The sequence below is a fragment of the Acipenser ruthenus genome, chromosome 5, assembly GCF_902713425.1.
Source record: "Acipenser ruthenus chromosome 5, fAciRut3.2 maternal haplotype, whole genome shotgun sequence".
Classification (NCBI taxonomy): domain Eukaryota; kingdom Metazoa; phylum Chordata; class Actinopteri; order Acipenseriformes; family Acipenseridae; genus Acipenser; species Acipenser ruthenus.
In genome coordinates, this window is record NC_081193.1 from 3,696,417 (window position 1) to 3,718,566 (window position 22,150).

Genomic DNA, 22,150 nt, shown 5'->3' on the forward strand with positions numbered 1-22,150 from the left:
GAGTGCAGGTGAGTGCAAAGTTATCTATAATAATGGTCTTATTTTGATAGATATTATTTACTGTATAAAAAATTCAAGCAATAAGATTAATCGTTGTTACGAGGCTCTCCGGATAGAATCGCCACCACAATTAAAGAATTAAATACATTTACTAAACTGCTCAAGCAATTCACACTCACTTTATATGTCGAATACATTGCAGTTTAGAGAGGTTAGTTAAAAAACCTGACCTGCCGTCGTGTCCCGAGATTCTGGAGCCTGATTGACAACCCTATCTGAGAGCTATGAGGAAAAAAACACCGAGATGAGTGACCTGAATCTCCCTGCAAAATAAAACCCACATTGCTTTAAATGCACCGTGTGTGTAACACCTATCAAGTAGGCTATGAAATAGTTTAAAAATTATTTTAATAAAACACAGCAGTTCCCAAATGGTTCAACGTGTATTGGCACATTACAGTAACGTAACGTTGTATTTACTAAAGCATATTGTTCAACAACATCTTGCACATGTGACAGTTGTAAAGTTACAAAAAATAGGCTATATATTTCTGTGCACCGATTTTTTATATATTTTTTCTCTCCGTATGATCTCTAGAACACGTTTGACTGACAAAGCAACAATGCACAAAAATCTACAACAGTTTGCCATTACTATATTACAGGTTTACTGCATAACTTTACTCCATGAAGTATGATGTGTCTGTGCTGTTACATACAGGGGTATGTTTGCATTTAGCAGCTGCATGACGTGTTTAGTGCGTGCACCACCAGTAATAGGAGTTGAGAGCCGCGACAGAGTTCATCAAACATGTTCTTGTTATTAAATACAAAAGTTACGTTTAATACCGGATTTGTGTCTTTTATTTAAAGAAGAACCGCACACAGTGGAGGGATATATTAAAATAGATGTGCGTCTGGGCGGATTCGGTGTATCCCTACTTTTTAGTCACTTTTATATATTTTAGTAGGCCTGGTAAGAGATACCTTACCAGTTTGATGTGGATCATTTCTAATACCTCTTTTTGTTACAGTGTTCTTTGCATTTTTTAAAAATGAATGCTCTGCATTGTATCATACTCTTAATATTAATGCTCCGAAAACAGAGAGGAAGAGGATAAAGAACAAAGGCTAGCAGCATCTGCATAAAGCTCTTCAGATTTGAAGGCCTCTTTTGATCATATTCAAAGACAAAAATAAAAGATATTAGCATAACAGCACATTAGTAGCCCTGACTGCTAGAAGTGGAATTTAGATCATTGCAATGTGTTCACAGAATGTATTTTCTTTAGAAATTATTTTACTCTGTGCAGTTTTCTGACATTCAGAGAACATATCCTTTATTCTCACCCATGGAATAATTAATGTGATGTGGGTTGTGCTTTGGACTGTGCACACTGAAACTGACACTATGCACTGAAACATGGATATTAAGAAGCTTTCAAAAAGTAAGTTGCTTTTCAAGTGTTGTTGAAGAAAAAAAAAAAGCAACTAACTTCTCTGAAGCAGCTCTCAATTCTAATACACCTACCACCAGCTGAACTAACTTCTCTAAAGCAGCTCTCAATTGTAATACACCTACCACCAGCTGAACTAACTTCTCTAAAGCAGCTCTCAATTGTAATACACCTACCACCAGCTGAACTAACTTCTCTAAAGCAGCTCTCAATTGTAATACACCTACCACCAGCTGAACTAACTTCTCTAAAGCAGCTCTCAATTGTAATACACCTACCACCAGCTGAACTAACTTCTCTAAAGCAGCTCTCAGTTCTAATACACCTACCACCAGCTGAACTAACTTCTCTAAAGCAGCTCTCAATTCTAATATTAGGTCCTAACATTTATTCCCGAAATAAATAAAAAAAAGTTTTAGTAATTAAAAACAATCTAGTTATCTGCCGTATGTGTTAATCCTGATCGTGCTGTTTGTTCAGTTACTTGTTCACAGTGTGTGTTCATAAAGTCAAAGCCTCCTTCTCCTGGCTGTAGAAGAGATGTGACGTGCTTGTGTTGTTACTGTGATATGCTTTAATAAAGTTGCTGAAACTAATCAGACTGCGTGCAGTTGTTTGATTTCAACTCGTCATTCAAAACGGAGACTAGTTGCTATAGTATTGTGGTTACTGTTTTGCCACTGACAGCAAACACTCTCGATTTTATTTATACAGCAATCTTCAAGTCTTGTCACAGATTTTCAATCGGATTCAAGTCTGGGCTTTGACTGGGCCACTCAAGGACATTCACTTTCTTGTTTTTAAGCCACTCCAGTGTCGCTTTGGCTATGTGCTTGGGGTCATTGTCCTGCTGAAAGGTGAATCTCCGTCCAAGTCTTAGGTCTTTTGCAGATTGAAGCAGGTTTTCCACAAGGATGTGCCTGTATCCATCCATTTTGCTCTCTACCCTGACAAGCTTCTCCGTCCCTGCCGATGAAAAGCATCCCCATAGCATGATGCTGCCACCACCATGCTTCACAGTAGGGATGGTGTTACCTGGGTGATGTGCTGTGTTGGGTTTGCACCAGACATAACGCTTTGCATTTAGGCCAGATAGTTCAATTTTTGTTTAATCGGACCACAGAATCTTTTGCCACATCTTTTCAGAGTCTCCTACATGCTTTTTTGCAAATTCCAAGCAGGATTTTACATGGGCTTTTTTCAGAAATGGCTTCCTTCTTGCCACTCTTCCATACAGGTCAGATTTGTGGAGTACCTGAGCTATTGTTGATACATGGACAGTTTCTTCCATCTCAGCCATAGAACGCTGTAGGTCTTTCAGAGTTGTCATTGGCCTCTTGCTGGCTTCTCTGACCAATGCCCTTCTTACCCGGCTGCTCAGTTTGGGAGGACGGCCTGCTCTAAGCAGATCCTGGGTGGTGCCGCATACCTTCCACTTCTTAACTTATTGTGCGAGTTCTGAAGGCAACTGGTTGCACCTGAGCTTATTTAGGAGTGTCATAGCAAAGGGGGTGAATACTTATCTAATGAAGACTTTTCAGGTTTTTATTTTTAATTAATTAGTTTTTTCACCCCCCCCCCCCCCCATTTTTTTACACATTGAAACTGTTGAGTAGGTTGTGTAAATCAAAGGAAAAAAAATCCCATTTAAATGCATCAAGATTTCAGGTTATAACAAAACAAAATGTGAAAAAGTCCAAGGGGGTGAATACTTACTATAGGCACTGTAGATAGGATAGCGAGGAAGCAGAATAAATTACATTAACATTCAGAGGGCGTGTGCACTACAAGAACGGAGACTTTCTTTCAACAAGCAGGCAAAAGGTAAAATACACGAATACTGTATTTACATATTTTTTGGAACAGCGATTAAACATAGTTTGAAAGATAACATTCAAGGACGTTTATCCAAGCTTTAAGCCCTTGTATTGACCAGTCAGGTTAAAGGAATTCTCAGATCCATTTTCTAATTTGTTATTATGTTTCAAACTAGTTAAGCTTGTACATTATCAGGCAGTAAAACCGATGTCTTGTTTCAGGTCTGCCGATAGCAGTGATTTTTTTCAATCACGGAAACAAAGCAAATACATTGTGTCAAGTTTACGCAGCAGGTAACACGTTTACAGTTGCACGATACACACACTCACACACAGCACTAGCAACAACCAGGGAGAGGAAGGACAGACGCACAGATACAGAAGTGGCACTCCTGTTATGCTGCTCTCCATATACTGTACGGAAATATTTTCACTTGTAATAATTTATGCCATGAAAATCAATTGCTATAGTCCTCATGAAAATCAATGTAGTTCTCCATTTTATCTGCAAAAGAGGATTTTTGTTTAATTTTGATATTTGTTTATTATTACGAAAAAATGTTGTTAGTTTCTTGCGTTTTGTTGTCTTCGTCTTGGGTTCTTTTCTTTTACTTTCGTTTGATTTCCTCTTTCTATGGCAGTCCAAATGCACTTTGCTTTTTATAGTGTGTTCAATTTTTAAAGTTTCTGATTGGACCACTAAATAAACCTGGTTTCAGCGGGTCTTAACACCGTGCTCAATTGTCTATTTGGGACCCCATTCGCTGAAGCGATTCTGATGTTAACAATACCACAGTCCGAAATGTATGCCGACCTGTGGCAGTGGAGCAGGTGCTCTATAACGGTGCAAGACATGTCTTCAGAATATCATTTCAGCGCAGTGGGGTTTTTTTTACGTGTTCGCTCCATTTATGCACCACAGAATCGGGGGCAAGCGCCGTTCACGCTTGCACTCGTATTTGCGCTGTGATCAGAATACAGCCCTTAGTATTCAAATAACATTTTAGCGGCGTCACTTTACTTCACATTCAGTAATCACAAGTCACAATTTACTATGCTTTAACCAGTGGCTTTTCACGCAGGCTTCCAGGAGTTTGTAGTGCCCTTTTTCCAGCACTGAAGTGAATGTTTTATTTTGTTCTTCCCCTGTGCCTTGTTAAGCTATGCAATGTGCAATGTGCTTTCATTTCTCAATTGCTACTTACATATTATATAAATAAATGATTACAGTACTTTTTGATACAATGCAGTTTTAACCATTGAGGATTTCCCACATACCACAGCAGGAACTACCCCAGAGGCAATGTTCAGCTCACTGTTTGACTGAATAAACTTTATTTTCCACATAAAACCAACTTTACTGTCTGCCCCCAGGGCTCTTCTCAAATATGTTACCCTGTCTACAGAAGTTTGAGTGAACTGTAACTCTATTCCACAACTTCTACTCATATGGCAAACTCTTCATATCAGTGCTCATCTATTTGCTGTATATGATGTTAAAGAGCATGAATATATTAAGTGTGCAAGTGTGTAACTCTTTTGCAAGTGTGTTACCTCAAACGTGATTGGTAGTGGTATTCCAAAAATAGAGACGATTAACTATTCAGGTATACCAAAAAAATGTGGTGAGCAAGTAGCCTAAGGGAGGATATCGGGCAACAAACTCCCCATCCACAGTTACACTGTTTACAGGATAAAGGAGAACATTTCTAGATACCAATATACTGTACTTTTGAGATGTCTTGCTTATTAACCCTTTGCGGTCCTGTGTCGGACCAGGTCCAACATTACAATTTTCCCTTTCCGGTCCAATGTCGGACCCTGTCCGACATCATCAAAAAGATATAAAAAACAGGTCTCTAGTCATTTTGTCTCCGGAGAAAGCCGAGAAAACCATTCAATGGCCGAAACCCCCCCCCAAAAAAAAACACGGACACAAACAAACAAGATAGCTGCTTCTGCATCCAGCGCTCAAAGAATATCACGGACATTTGCAGGGTTTTTTTAGATGTTACAGTAATAAAATAATGACTTGGATCGCATTATTGAGGAATTTGGTGATAAAACAAGTGATCAGGAGATGATTTATCGGTATGCATGATTATGAAGAGGTATGTGAAAAATACAGCGAACAAGGGGTGGGGCGGGGCTGGAGATGCAGTACTGAGTGTCCTGTTGATATGCAGTGCCTTTTAAACCTGTTTTACTATAAAAAAAAATACTTTTAAACAGCGCGTCTAAAATAAACTGCGTATGAAAATAAATTGGATCTGACGTGCTGAATAAAAGGGTTAATGTATATTGTGTATTTTTAAAGAGGAGAAGATTATTTATTCAGCAATACAAAGATATTTAGTAAGTAATGGAGTGTGAGTGTGGAACCCTGTAAGGAGCCATTGTATTTTGGTTAACCGCGTCTGATTTTACAGTGATTTTAGCCAGCATGTAGAGATGAACATGCTTGATGAATGCGAGACAAACAATTATTCCAGCATAGTCACAATCTGTCCTTTTAGACTAATGAAAAACAAATGACAATATAAAGTTGTTTATAGGTCTATAAGACAACCTAAAAATGTTTTTTTTTTTTTTTCTTGTAAGGACCTGTGGTAGAGCAAAGGCTCTACACGTGGGTGTGTGTTTGGTGGCCGGTGGCCATCTTGGTGAAGGGACAGCATGGAGTCAAGATGGCCACCATTTGCACAGCCACCTAGTTTGACTGTTTAGTTGTTTTGATTTGAAATGTTAGCTTGCGTGGTTCAGGGGGCGTGGAGCTGGGTGCTTCCAATCCTTCAATCTCCCAATTTTCTAATTTCCTCTTAATTAGCATCTATTTTCTATTTAAGCCCTGATCACCTGCACCTTTTCTGTCTAGTGTTTCGTTTTTGTAGCAAACGCTCAGACGCCGTCGTTTCGTGCTCCACCGCTAAATATCTAAACTTCGTTGCCTCGCTCTGCAGGTCATTTCTCTGCACAGCGTTGCCAAGATATATTATCAATCATTTTCCTACCTGCTCAGGTGATCCTTCTTTTCAGACAGCGTCTCTTTTCGGCTTCAAGAGCTCCAACGTTTGCCTTCCTGTTCCATCCAGCAACAGCGCCGTTCAAGAGCAGCGTCATTACTCAACCTGTCTGCAACTTTTTCAGAAAGACTGGTCCTCTGCTAAACTTTCAAGCTCCTTCGACAAGACATCGACATTCACGTTGTCAGCGATTGCCTTACTTTAAATCTATTAAATCCACCATTAAGCTTTGTCTGCGGAATCTCTCTTTACTCCTCGCCTGCAATCAGACGCCCCTCCCCCGCTCCCACAGAGCCAGCACAGTTACCGTTCCATCGGAAGATCCTGCCCAGGACCTCCATCAGCTACGTTCAACCTTTTAAAAGACGTATCCTGCCCATTTCAACCAGTGGCGGCTCGTGGTTTGACTGGTCACAACATGTTCCAACGACAGTGCAGCACTGCAACTTTTCCACCCGCGCCTTACAGACCATGGTTACCACGGCAACGCCCTCATTTGAGTGACTGCGGGGAGTGGTTTGTTGCGATGGTGACCAGGCAGCTTCATCAGGCTCTGCGTGCTCTGTGCCTCAGTACTGCTGTCTTCCGGCTTCCTGTTGCTGCGCTTTCACAACTGGTGGAGACGAATTCAATGCGCTGAATCATGACCTCTAAGTACTGCGTTTACTTATTTATATACATGACTAACTGTCCTAACATCTCTAGAACATTTATTATTTAAATCTAAGGGAATAAGCAAATGTTGTTCTACATAGACAAGGATTTTTATCGTAATAACTTCATAGATTCTACCCTGCTTCACTCAAGTCAATGGTTTAATTCCAATCATAACCTCTGGATGGCAGTATAATACCACAAGTTCTCTCTCTATATATTAAACGAGTTTGGTATCGCTGCGAAGCTCGGACACTACTGCTTTTCTATTTATTCTCGCAGTTATTCTCGGGAGTTCCACTCCTGCCTCATCCTTTGTCTATCTATATCAACTGACATTCTTCAATTTCAACTCTACCTGCCCCCCCCCCCCACCCTTCGAGGACATGGTCATGAAGCCACGCACTTGTCGGCTTTCTGAGATGCTCCGAATCTACCGTCACGTTAACTTCCAGCTTCCCTGCACCAGGCTTCCATCCCAGTGACCTCTTCCTGTTCCCGGATTCGTGCTTCCTCATCTGGCTTCTCTCCTTCAAATCGACAAATTTCTCCAAGGCACTTTATTCAACCTTCAAGTTTTCATTTCAGCAACGTGAGCTGCCAGTCAGAAATGGAAACCATGTCCTACAACTATCAGCATTTCAGTCAAGTGTCCTCCTACCCTGCGATTAGACAATACACTCAGACTGCTCCCAACCAAATCAATAGATTTTGCAATAGCCTCAGAGCAACGCATTCTTTATCCTCTCAGGTTCTACAGCGGCCTCAGCTCTATGCATTCTTCATCTCTGGCTTTATCTAAATCACTTTTCACTCAAAGACCAATATCCATCGCATTCAGCAGATCTCTGTGCTCTACAGCAGACCACCACACTACCGATGGCAGTCCACCGTTCACCATTACAGATCACTGCTTCAGCAGATCTCTCTTTCTGCAGCAGACCACTGCTCATCATTGACCGCGCTTCATCGTTACTTCTTTAGATCTCCGCACCGTCCAGCAGATCCCGTCCTCTCTGTTAATTGCTCCTCACTGCAGCAGATCTCTGCTTCCTCTTCAGATGTACTCACTATTATAGCACGCACAGTTGCTTTAGTTTACAGTTTAAATCTGTACCTGCACTACTCCAGAGCTTCCAACGCTTCCGATTTCCTCCAATATGCAGATCACGGCAGCATTCCACAATCAAGGCTAATGCTAATCCCCATCTAATCAAAATACGAGGTGCTCGACCTTCTCAGCAATCTATTTAGATGTCCTCACATCCTCTCAAATATTACAGCATTAATGCATGGTGAGAGACGTGGTATGAGACTGGAAATCCGTCTTGATTATGAGTTAAGGAGTTCCACTACTAGGAGAATGACTGGAGTTGTGAAACCGAATCTCTGAACGTGAGTTCACCTTTTCCATTTCAAGCGGACAGGATAGTAGCAGACCGCTGATCGATCCTGTATTAACTAACACATAGGATGGTCGACATCTCCTCTCTTCCCTTGTTTCCAGAAAATGGAGCACAAAGGGTGCTGAGCTTCCCCAGCAGTCAATTTACAATGTTCGTTCAGTTCCAGCCGCTACCTCAACCCTCAATTCCAGCTCCCCTTCGGCCTCTACTTTCGGTATCCAAGTTCCGTCTGCTGCCCCCCCCCCCCCCCCCCCCGACTCCCCAGCTTCATCAGCTGCTATTTGACTGAAACCTACTCTCAGTAACCTGCTTCAATCTGCCCCGCATTTCATGTCTGCATCCCTCGCCCTTCTTCGAGAGCTGCATATTCGACAGCTTGATCAGTGTGTTCAGCCTTTTGTGCCCAGAATCAGATTCATCCTATTCCTTCAAACAAAACCAGATCCTGGCTTTCATCATCCATGGTAGGGATTCTCTCTCTCTTCCCGCCCCCCCCCCCCCCCCCCCCCATTTTCTCCATACCAGCAGTTCGCCTGACCCTCCGTGAGATTCTTAAGAGCCTTCCCTTCTGCCTCCCCTTCTCGCCTGTCTACATCAATGAACATTCTGTTTGCTCATTCTACTGTCCGGAAACGCCACTTCACCCCATACAAGGATCTACCTATGGAGATCATCTGCATCTGAGCCCTCTTCTGTCTTCTCAGGAGCTCAGAATCCACAGTTTCTTCTACTTCTAATTTTACTCCATCATTCAGTTGTGTACCTCCACGACGGATCCATTTCAGCGTGGTCACTTCATTCAGCGGTCAAGCAGAGTCCCCTATCTGCCCATTCTTTTCAATGTCAAGGTATTTCTCTGCATCTCAGCCTTCTTCAGTCTCCTCAGAACTCGAAGTTTCTTCTGCTTCTAATTTACTTCATCATTTGGCCGTACCTCCAAGATGGATCAATTTCAGCATGGTTAGTTCATTCAGCTGTCAAGTAGAATCCACTATCTTCCCTTCTTTTCAACATCAAGGTATCTCCCCAGCAAGAAACCTTAACCCCCCCCCCCCCCCTGCCCCCTAGACCCTCAGTTCATTGATTCCTCTCACTCCTATCATCTCTCATCGCTGGTTCTCAACCCACCTCTCCACCCTCCAGAGCAAGCCTCCTTCCTCTACCCCCCCCCCCCCCCAAGAACCCTCAGTTAATTGATTCCTATCATCTCTCATCACTAGTTCTCAACCCACCTCTCCACCCTCCAGAGCAGCCTCCCTCCTCTACTCTACCCCACTCCTCGGATCACCCGTCACTGGATCTCAACCTACCTCGCCTCCAGAGCACGCCTCCCCTACCCCCCCCCCCCCCAAATCATTCTGTAGGCACAGCCCCCTCTGCTGCATCAATCACAGTCAGATCATGTGTGTGGGGAGTTGGCCCTCTTCTGCAGTGGATTCTTTCATTCATTCATTCTCCTCTCATAAAGTTGCAGCCCATTTTAAAATCGCTAGCATGCCCGGAGTGGGGGCTACCTGTCTGCCGGAGCCACCAGAGGTTTTCCCCTAATCGGCCTCAAGGGTTTTTTTCCTCTCCACTGAGCGGCAGGTATACACATAGTCGCATCCTACTAACAAATTACTAATCTCCCTCTGTTTGTCCTGTTTGTCCTTCTGGTCTTTTGTTTATGTTATGCGTAGGCATGTACTGTCTCTTGTTTGTCGCACGGTGTGGGAGTTTTCGTGAGGTGCCGGGGGTCCATCCTTTGGGGGGCAAGTGAGTCTCACTTCCCCGACCTCAGGGCTAGGCATCCGCCTCCCTTACCTTCAGGGGGGTTCTCACCATGTGAGTCAGAGCGGACCCCCGGCCAAACTCTGTCCTGTCGCAGCTCCTGCGCTCATCTTGCCTTACTCGAGGCTCTGTTCTATTCTGCCTCTCTTTCAGGACGTGGTCACTCGTGCCAAGTCCTATACTAACCTCAATGCTTTGTCCTTATTTCAGGTCCCAGGCAGCGTGACGTCTCGGCCTATCGGGGGTTTTACGAGCGCCTCTTACAGAAGTCTCAGATGCTGGGTACCTCTCCAATCTCCTCTCGAGGGGCGGCTTTTCGAGTCATAACCCTCATTAGTGTTTTCGGTTGCTGGGTCCTCTGCCCCTGGGATGTGTCGGCATCGTCGCCCTCAGTCAGCGACCTCTTTTCTATCCTGTCCTCGATTGCTGGGTCCTTCGCCCCTGAGATGTGTCGGCATCGTCGCCCTCAGTCAGCGATCATCTTGTCTATCTCATTTCGGTAAATGGGTCCTCTACCCCTGGGATGTGTCGGCATCGTCGCCCTCAGTCAGTGACCACCTTCTGTCCTACTAACAGCTTCTTGCTGCTTCTTCTGCCTTACTCTTCAACCCAGCTCACGCCCCGTGAATTGTTAAATAAAAGTGCACAGCAAGCGCTAAACTGCAGTCAGGGTCTAATATGTCAAAGGGCACAGGACCATATTAAAATGAGTTTCAATTCGCTGTGAGGGTCCACTCGCAACTTTAACTGTAATGGACATGTCAAAGGTACCTTAGGATCCACTGAGAGCACCGAGAGACAGAGGGGTTGACTTGAAACACTGCTTTGGCAACCAAGAAATCAATGATCACTAAATATAATATTATATTATCTTAAAGTGGAAGATTTCATTTCAATGCCTCCAGACAGCAGACTCTTATAGTAATGGAATTGACACTGGGGAGCACATTTTACATTGTTCTATTTTTTGATGCATTCATTTTCACTATCTTCAGAGGAGATTGCGATGAATGAGAAGAACACTGTGCTGACTTGAATCACAAAGCTCATTTAGTAACACCTGTGTTAGGTCTAGAAAATCAGATTGGAACTTCATGATGCTCCAAAGAACTCATTACTTTTGCAAGATAGTCTTGTCAAAGCCCCCTTGTTTGACAAGTAATTTCAAACATATCCTCTCAATCCAGTCTAATCTATATTTGCCTCTTTGCTCAACAGTACAGTACATTTACTGTAGAAAGATTTTCAGAATTGGTGTGAACATGTGTGTCTAGAGACTTCATCACACTTTAAGCTGTCCTAACTCGATAAATCTCCTGGTGTGGGACAGAAGATACTGCAGTAGAGGAGGAGATGTGCTAACAGTAGTTTGCTCTCATTGTTTTGAATCCACATATCATTAATCTCATCTATAGTATGTAGTAGAGGACGTTTGAAGAACGCTGGTTGGTGAATCCTGTACCTGCATTACAATACTACACAGTGGAGTTTAAAGGATAGTATTGACAAACCAATCCCAACAATAGAAGGTGTTATTATTATTATTATTATTATTTATTTCTTAGTAGACGCCCTTATCCAGTGCGACTTACAATTGTTACAAGATATCACATTATTTTTACATACAATTATCCATTTATACAGTTGGGTTTTTACTGGAGCAATCTAGGTAAAGTACCTTGCTCAAGGGTACAGCAGCAGTGTCCCCCACTGGGGATTGAACCCACAACCCTCCGGTCAAGAGTCCAGAGCCCTAACCACTACTCCACACTGCTACCCGTTGTCCTCAAGGTGTTGTCCTGGAGCAAAGCGTATTAGTACACTCAGTTTAACTCTTTGTGTTGCTGTCTCTCTGTGTGGGAAAGCAGTAGGGCTGCAACGAAGTGTACATTTTGACCTTCGAAGGTTCGGAACACATTACCGAAGGAAGGTTCGAACCTTCGATGGTACTGATTTGCATAATTTACTGGCAACGTCACCATAGCTACTAGTTTATATCTGAAAATCCTATTTAATAATCAAAAATCCTATTATTTTACAAGTACACCGTCTTCTTACCCACGACCCGACCCGCTTTAATAAGACCTGCAATCCGAACCCACAAGTGTTTGTCACTTGCCGACTGACTCTCTCATGCTCTCTTATATTCACACACAGATATCTCTACCATTCTCCACAGATTAAGTTTACACAATGAGATACAGCGTGGCAGCATTCTCTAGTGGTCTGGATATGTTTTAACATTGTAACATATTAACTAGCTCAGACTGCTTACTTCAATATAAAATACCTGTCTATTCCTTTAATGCCAGCAGTTGAAAGGGAACTACACCTGTGCTTTCGCAGAGATGTACCAGTTTTGTAGCTGTTGTCATAAAAACATAATGACAGGTTTTACAAGCAACAAATCCAGTCACATGTTCATTATTTTCATTCACTATGATTTCAAAATAATTCCACACTGATTTACCTCTCGCACTATTATCCACTACATGTTATTAACCCAGAGCTATCTTTTGTTTCACCTCATCCACAGACATTTTTAATATCACCAAGCAGGCGTGATAAAAGAATCTTGCGATGTATCAAACAAGCGGCAATACAAACTGAGATCACTGCTTAGTCATCTGACTCCTCCCTAATCGCCTCCTGCTTTAGTGCAGGAAATACCAGCACATTTACCCTCTAATACGTTAATTGAGAAAGGGTTACAGACGAGTACGCTGACTGCTAAAGTTCCCATTCCGACCCGAACCCGGCTCGCTCTTGCAGGTCACCCTCCCCGATGCAGGACTCTAGCGGACAGTGCTCAGTTTCCAAAGTTGAAATTATTAGTGATAGCGTATATTTTGTATGTTTCAAACATATTCTCCCATAACACTTCATAACACTTCTCTTACACTGTCTTGTACACTAGGTATTCAGTACATATTTTACTGAAACACTAAAACCGCTATAGGTACCCCTCAGTGCTTTGGATACCATACCCTGCTCCATTCACGGCAGCAGCACCATATAGAGTTGCTACGTATAACTATTTGGTAGTGGATTTTAATACAACAACTTTTGTTTACGCAATATGCATTATACAAATCCAAAGATCCCATTTTTGCATGTGAAATGGTTTCTGTTAACAGAGAAAATAAAATACAGTGCGTGAATGCCACCTGACAAACCTTCAAAGGTTCCTGGCTAGCGAATGAACCTTCGAACACAGCCCTAGAAAAAAACCCTTATTTAATCTTTGTATTTATTTAAGTCAATGGGATATCCATGTTTTTGCAGTCATCAATGGAAAATTGCCTCAGCAAGAGTTAATTAATCCCATATTTTTTACACTGAGATTGTAATAAGAGAGTTCTTGCTGTGAATAATGCTGGCAGGGGTTTGATATTTTAAGAGATTACATTTACTTTCGCTTTGAAAAGTTCTTGCCGATTGCTTCCTGTTTATTGGTGACAACCTTAAACTTTCAAAACTAATGAGGTCATTGCAGAATTTTGGTGTTCTAATCAGCAGTGAAAACACTCCCCTGCTGATTCCGTTACACATGCACTGCAGTGTTTATAATGGGAGAGGTGAAGGGAGGCAATGGCTTGTCTACAGCCAATTCCCACAGGGCTGTGTGCCATGGAACGCTTGACACACAGTGCCGCTTTAGCCCGTGCCAGTGTAATGTGGGATAGGGGACCTCTCATCCCTGTTAATTTTAATATTTTGACAGCTATCTTCACACTGAAATGATGGAATCTTTCAGCTTTTACTATAAAGATCACTTGCACATTGCTAGAGGTAAAACCTGACCCTGAGGGGTGTGTGAAAATAAAGAAAGCTCCATTGCAGTGGTTTTCAAACTGGGGTACCTCGTGAGGGGGGACGTGAGAAAAATCCTGTAATGGCAGACAACGCTTTTTTTTTTTTTTTTTTTACCACGTTGTAGTACTTTGTGACTTAGCAATCGTATCTACAATGTTGAATCTCCTTTCAAATGAAACCACAGCCGTAATGGTGTTACGGTTGGCGCAAGCCAACACTGCACATCACCCAGTCAACACCATCTCAACTGTCAAGCATGGTGGTGGCAGCATGTTATGTGGATGCTTCAGGGACTGGGAAGCTTGTCAGGATAGAGGGGAGAATGGATGGTGCACAGTACAGGCAAATCCTTGCGGAAAACCTGTTTGAGTCAGCCAAGACTCGGAAACAGAGGAGGAAATTCACATTTCAGCAGGACAGTGACCTGACGCACAAAGCCAAAGCCACACTGGAGTGGTTGAACAAGAAGAGAATGAATGTTCTTGAGTGGCCCAGTCAAAATGTCACCATCCTACTGTGCAAAGCTAGTAGAGACCTATCCAAAAAGACTCATAGCAGTAATCTACCAAGTACTGACTTAAGGGGCTGAATACTTATGCAACCAGTAAATTTCATTTTGTACATTTTTGTACATTTTTGCTGACATTTAACCTCCTCCTCATTTAACAGTGTTCAGTTTAACCACTACAGCTTTGAATAAAAAAAGTTCACTTGAAAAACTGCATACATAATTTGTAGTTCAACAAAATGTGAAAACTTTGCAGGGGGGTGAATACTTCTGAGAACCACTGTATGTATATATATACACTACTGGTCAAAAGTTTTAGAACACCCCCATTTTTCCAGTTTTTATTGAAATTTAAGCATTTCAAGTCCAGTGAATAACCTGAAATGGTACAAAGGTAAGCAGTAAGAGGTTAAAAAAAAAGTTTAGGTTACCAAAGTAAGTAGGCGAAAGGATGGTTCCTCGGTGTGTGACACCAACTGTCAAACATGGAGGAGGAAGCGTGATGGTCTGGGGCTCTTTTGCTAGATCCAGAGTTGGCGACTTGCACAGAGTGAGTGGCACCCTGAACCAAAACTGCTACCACAGCATTTTGCAGCGCCATGCAATACCCTCTGGTATACGCCGAGTTGGTCAGGGGTTCATCCTACAGCAAGATAATGACCCAAAACATACCTCCAGGTTATATCAGAACTACCTTAGAAGAAAAGAACAAGACGGTAGGCTTCAAATCATGGCATGACTTAAACCCCATCGAGCTGGTTTGGGATGAACTGGACAGAAGGGTGAAAGCAAAGCAACCTACAAGTGCAACACATTTGTGGGAACTTCTGCAACAATGTTGGGAAGAACATTCCAAACAATATTTGATTTCCATTGCAGAAAGAATGCCACGAGTGTGTTCGGCTGTTATATCTGCAAAAGGTGGCTACTTTGATGAGTCAAAAATTTAGATTAAATTTTGTTAAACAAAACGATTCCATGATTTCTTTTTTATCTCCAATTGTTTATTTGTTCTGTGCTTTAATTTCAGAGTACATTGAGACATTAAACTGCGTAAATTTCAATAAAAACTGGAAAAATGGAGGTGTTCTAAAACTTTTGACCGGTAGTGTGTATGTGTGTGTGTGTATATATATATATATATATATATATATATATATATATATATATATATATATATATATATAGTGCCGTGAAAAAGTATTTCCACCCTATCTGATTTTCTGCATTTTTGCACATTTTTCACATTGTATTTGGTCAGATTTTTTTGTGGGTTGTAGTAGTATGTAGAGGGGGTCTGAGAGAAAAAAAATCACACCAAAGTTTGGTGCTTCTTTCATTTGTTTGGTATGCACGGTAATCAAACATGCAATCTTCAGGTGTGAAAAAGTTATTGCCCCCCCCTAGTTAACTCAACCCAATTAGAGGGATGTGACGGGGGACTGCCCCGTCTTTATGAACGTGGTTGGGATTGGTAGGGAGGGGGTTAAATTCCTCCCTACCAGGAATACATGTGAGAATGTGGCTGGAGCCCTAATTGAATAATCAGCAATTATTGATTAATTGGGCTCCAGCCACAGGGGATAAAAGCCAGGGGAGAGGCCCTGGCTAGAGAGAGTGTTCTAGAAGGAGAAGAAACAAGAGTGTTTTGTGTGTGCTGCTTTTCTGTTTGTTTGTTTTTGAATCCAGTGAAGGCAACGCCCAGCCTGGAAGCTTTATTCTTTTGTAAGTTTCATTTTGTTTGTATTTTGTGTTTTAAAACCTTTTTGTTTGGCCCTTGTGCCGGTTTATTTTGTATTTTTGTTTATTAAAAGCTTTATTTTGAACGTTTAAACTGTCTCTGAGTCTCAAACCTCTGTCATCCTTGTCACAAGGGATAATTAGGGTCAGCTGTTTGGTTAACAACTGATTTGGGCCAGCCCTGCCCAATATAAATCTGACTAACTTTGGCCCTTACCATCGGAGTGAAGTTGTCAGCACACAGGTTCTAGAGGCACATCATGCCATGAACAAGAGAAATTCCTGAAGACCTCTGGAAAAAAGTTGTTGATGCCTGTCAGTCAGGAAAGGGTTACAAAGCCATTTCTAAGGCTCTGGGGCTCCACCGAACCACAGTCAGAGCCATATTGTCCAAATGGAGAAAGTTTCGGACAGTAGTGAATCTTCCCAGGAGTGGGCGTCCTGCCAAAATCTCTCCAAGAGCAAGGCATAAAGTCGTCCAGGAAATCACAAGGAACTCCTAGAACAACATCCAGGGATTTGCAGGCCTCTCTCGCCTCGGCTAAGGTCAGTGTTCATGACTCCACCATCAGAAAGATATTGGGCAAAAATGGGATTCATGGCAGAGTAGCAGGGCGGAAACCATTGCTCACTAAGAAGAACATGAATGCTCGTCTCAAGGGTAAGCGAGCTCCATGCACTGGTTATTGACGCTTCATATTTCCAGTCCTTTAAGGACTGGATTGTGTGCTGAACTAATCCTCAGTTCTTACCAAAGGTGGTAACTGAATTCCATATAAATCAAACCATAACATTTCCAGATCTCTACCCCAAACCTCACAAGTCAAGGGAAGAAGCTAGACTTCATCTTATAGATGTCAGAAGAGCCCTAAACTTCTACATCCACAGGGCCATCGGTAGCAGACCATCAGGGCAACTTTTTATCTCCTTCAACTGACCAGACAACGGCAAACCTGTCTCTAAACAGATGATTTTGCGCCTGATAACATCATGCATTGAGTTCTGTTACAGGCTTGACAGCAAAACAGTTCCAAGACCCATCAAAGCCCGCTCAGTAAGGGGAGTGGCTACTACTTGGGCAAAATTAAAATCTGTTTCAATTCAGGACATCTGCAGGGCCGCCACTTGGGCATCTTTTGATACTTTTATCAAACACAATAAATGCAATGTACAGTGCCTTGCGAAAGTATTCGGCCCCCTTGAACTTTGCGACCTTTTGCCACATTTCAGGCTTCAAACATAAAGATATGAAACTGTAATTTTTTGTGAAGAATCAACAACAAGTGGGACACAATCATGAAGTGGAACGAAATTTATTGGATATTTCAAACTTTTTTAACAAATAAAAAACTGAAAAATTGGGCGTGCAAAATTATTCAGCCCCTTTACTTTCAGTGCAGCAAACTCTCTCCAGAAGTTCAGTGAGGATCTCTGAATGATCCAATGTTGACCTAAATGACTAATGATGATAAATAGAATCCACCTGTGTGTAATCAAGTCTCCGTATAAATGCACCTGCACTGTGATAGTCTCAGAGGTCTGTTTAAAGCGCAGAGAGCATCATGAAGAACAAGGAACACACCAGGCAGGTCCGAGATACTGTTGTGGAGAAGTTTAAAGCTGGATTTGGATACAAAAAGATTTCCCAAGCTTTAAACATCCCAAGGAGCACTGTGCAAGCGATAATATTGAAATGGAAGGAGTATCAGACCACTGCAAATCTGCCAAGACCTGGCCGTCCCTCTAAACGTTCAGCTCATACAAGGAGAAGACTGATCAGAGATGCAGCCAAGAGGCCCATGATCACTCTGGATGAACTGCAGAGATCTACAGCTGAGGTGGGAGACTCTGTCCATAGGACAACAATCAGTCGTATACTGCACAAATCTGGCCTTTATGGAAGAGTGGCAAGAAGAAAGCCATTTCTTAAAGATATCCATAAAAAGTGTCGTTTACAGTTTGCCACAAGCCACCTGGGAGACACACCAAACATGTGGAAGAAGGTGCTCTGGTCAGATGAAACCAAAATCGAACTTTTTGGCAACAATGCAAAACGTTATGTTTGGCGTAAAAGCAACACAGCTCATCACCCTGAACACACCATCCCCACTGTCAAACATGGTGGTGGCAGCATCATGGTTTGGGCCTGCTTTTCTTCAGCAGGGACAGGGAAGATGGTTAAAATTGATGGGAAGATGGATGGAGCCAAATACAGGACCATTCTGGAAGAAAACCTGATGGAGTCTGCAAAAGACCTGAGACTGGGACGGAGATTTGTCTTCCAACAAGACAATGATCCAAAACATAAAGCAAAATCTACAATGGAATGGTTCACAAATAAACATATCCAGGTGTTAGAATGGCCAAGTCAAAGTCCAGACCTGAATCCAATCGAGAATCTGTGGAAAGAACTGAAAACTGCTGTTCATAAATGCTCTCCATCCAACCTCACTGAACTCGAGCTGTTTTGCAAGGAGGAATGGGCAAAAATTTCAGTCTCTCGATGTGCAAAACTGATAGAGACATACCCCAAGCGACTTACAGCTGTAATCGCAGCAAAAGATGGCGCTACAAAGTATTAACTTAAGGGGGCTGAATAATTTTGCACGCCCAATTTTTCAGTTTTTTATTTGTTAAAAAAGTTTGAAATATCCAATAAATTTCGTTCCACTTCATGATTGTGTCCCACTTGTTGTTGATTCTTCACAAAAAATTACAGTTTCATATCTTTATGTTTGAAGCCTGAAATGTGGCAAAAGGTCGCAAAGTTCAAGGGGGCCGAATACTTTCGCAAGGCACTGTATCTTGCTTTTAACCTAGCTTTGGTCGTTTGGTTTTATCTGTGATTTCTCCTACTATCATCCAACCTACCACCCTTCAGTGTACATACTTTGGTATAGTTCACGTTGTGTGGAGTTCATCAGACAAGGTAAGAATACGGAGATTACCTGTAATATGGCTTCTTCGTTGGATGATGGACTCCACACACACCTATATCCCACCCTCCTGTCCCCCTTCTCTTTCCATTACTTTTTCTTGTTGTTTGGTTTCCTTTGGAGAAATTTGGACAACCTGACTTGGATACGAGGTGGGGGGTTTTATGGAGGACGAGCACGTATTTGGCACCAATGAGGATTATAAAAAGGATCTCTGGGAAAGAGATCTGGTACTTTTTCCTGACCCAAGCGACATGGAGACAGGAAGTTCACGTTGTGTGGAGTTCATCATCCAATGGAGAAACCATATTACAGGTAGTCTTCGTATTTTTAAAAATGCAGTTATTTCATTTCTGCTCTTTCACATGCACTTTTGTGCTGTAGAAACAGTTTCTTATTCATCCTGAAGACACATAATTGCTGACAAATCTCCTTGTGTTAGTGACATCAAATACGAGGGTAAATTACATTATTGATTATCTTTAGCACAGTTTAAGCTTCAATTGTAGTGCACATCAATATTCTTTTATTCTCTCATGCAAGTGTTGCCCACTCCTGCTGTTTCATCAGAGACTGAAAAAAAAAAAAAGATTCAAAGAAAGGGTTTCTCTTTAAAACCGTCTGATTGCTGCAGGACTAAAACAGAAAGATGATCCCTAAGGAATGAATTCCTACCATGCTTGAGTAAGCATGGTGTTGAATCACAAGAAATAATCTGTTGATCAGTAATAGATCACTGCAGAGAACATGAGACAGTGTGAGAAATGTTTGTTTCTCAAACTACTGACTCCGACCTTTCTGAGATTCCTTCAGGAAGAAGTATTATCTATTTTCAAAATTGGTATTGCATGTCACTGCTGTGTAGTAGTGGTAGCACTAGAGCTAGAGTGACTACTGGTGATACACATCTTCCATTACATGTCACACATCGCACAGAAATACAAGGGGCAAATAAGACATTTACTTCTCAGGGAACACGAGTAGGTTACATTGATCCATCACAGTAGTATGTAAAATTTGCCATAACATAACTTTATCTCCTATATATACCTTGCTGGAGTTATATCTTGCAGCAATCGAGCATTATTTATTTTTTTTCTGAAATGTTTTTACTGTTCAGATCTAAAATAAGACATCACATTCTCTTATAATAACAGTAGTATTTCTATGGCATTCTGTTTGGCGTGTTTAAGGACTGTTCACATTTCATTACAATTTCATTATATTTGCCTGTCTAGTACTCTGTAGACATGTACAATATAATCTTTTTGCTATCAGTTTCTACTGGTATATGCTGTATGATTGCTTCTTCATTAGGTACTTCTGAAAGACTTCTAGCCTTCACCTCTTGAACAGTCTGTCTTGTACTGTGTAGACCGTGGTGATTACCCTGACACTGTGGTTTGGTCTTTTCATATTAAAGTTACACTGTTATGAAGCAGGTAATAATGCATCCTGATACAAACCTTTCATCTCCTGAATTCCTAGGAAATGTCTAAGTGACTGGACAAAATATATTTTGTACAATCATTTAGTGCTGTGTGTATTATTTACTGATCATTTATTTGCTCACAGTTTGGGACTAAGTAGAGTGTTTTCATAACCTGCTTTAATGTGTTTTTTTTTATTTCACTTTTCTCTAAATTACCATTATTTAAAATAAAAGGTATCAAATGTTATTGTAATGATATTGCATATGAATATCTGGTGTTCAGTATAACTGCAGTCATTTGTTTTTTCTGCTGTTTTATTAAAGTGTTCTTGCTGACATTCTTGATTTTAAAAAATGCTCTTAGAAAACAAACTGAAGTCATCACTTTTATTAATCTTGTCATAGACTGTAAACCTTGTTTTTGTTTTCCAGAGCCTGTGAAAAGAGGGTATATATTATGAATCACATTTTTTAACATGCCAGAAGAATGCTAAATCCCATGAAATTGTTTAGTTCCAGAACCAGGAGTCCTTGGCAGACTGCCTGATCCTGCTGGGAGGATGCAGCTTGTTAAGGGCTTCACTCATCTCCCTGCTCCTCTCACAAATCAACCGCTTTGCTGATGAACTGTCGCAAGCATGTCAGGTACTGCTTCTCTATTTCTATTCACTTTGCAATGACTTGTCTGAAAACTGATTAAAAAAAAAAAAAAAAAATCAGCAAATCTTCAATACGCTTCATTTAAACTAATCTAATGCAGAATGTGCCATGATCCTAATCATGTCTGAAAACTGTAAATAATTCAGATCCTGTTAATGTATTTGCTTCTAAAATTGTAATTTACTTATTTATTAAGGGCCCCATAGAGGAGCTTGTATGAACTTCCTTGAAATTCCACCTGAGACCTAAGATGCAATTTTCGGGTTACGTCACTTCTTGGTATCTGGAAGATAGACATAATGCTATATTATTGGCTTTGTAGTTGATACACAATTGTGATTCTCTCTGGCATTTTGATTGTATGGTAATAAAGTCTGCAAACTGAATATGGAGGTGACTGACATTTACCTCTTCTGGTTATCTGGACATATAAGTGATACAGATCTTTTTCACATATTCATTTGACTTCATATTCAGAACCCAATCAATCTGATTTGACATTTCTTTAGATTAACCCCTTAAGGTACCCAAGGAATCGAGTGGTTGTTCAAACGGTTTCTTAAGATATTTGAGAGTCATTACATTTTAAACCCTGTTTCATGCACCATTGCAAAAATGACAGACAAACTTCAGTGACAGTTAAACGAGTGGGACGCATATCTGATTATTTCATTTTGGCCCGTTCCAAACCTTGTCCATTTTTTCTGGGAACACAAAAAAAATACAATGTCAAAAATAAATAGCTGAAAGGACTGTGTTTTAAAATAAGTAGGCTTCTATTTAGATGTACTGTAGTTTGGTTTTGTTGGTACAGTACTGTATTTTCAACAGAAGTATTTTAATTCAGAACAATATGATTGTGAAAATATCACTTGCCAAAAGACGACTGTGGACACGTGGACTGTAATACAGTACATACTTTTAAATCCGG

The 22,150-nt window shown here is 41.3% G+C and overlaps 1 protein-coding gene across 3 annotated transcripts in view; it reads left to right on the top strand.

The window, feature by feature from the left end:
- Positions 1 to 22,150, top strand: part of mei4 (meiosis-specific, MEI4 homolog (S. cerevisiae)) — a 56,559-nt gene that overhangs the window by 11,065 nt on the left and 23,344 nt on the right. For 2 of the 3 annotated variants that reach the window (XM_034005216.3, XM_059023542.1), the window contains exon 4: positions 21,073 to 21,204. In XM_034005216.3, coding sequence (XP_033861107.3) covers positions 21,073 to 21,204 — 132 coding nt within the window. Of the gene's footprint in view, positions 1 to 21,072; positions 21,205 to 21,415; positions 21,564 to 22,150 lie in introns of those variants that run through there. The other variant, XM_059023543.1, reaches the window with a different exon arrangement.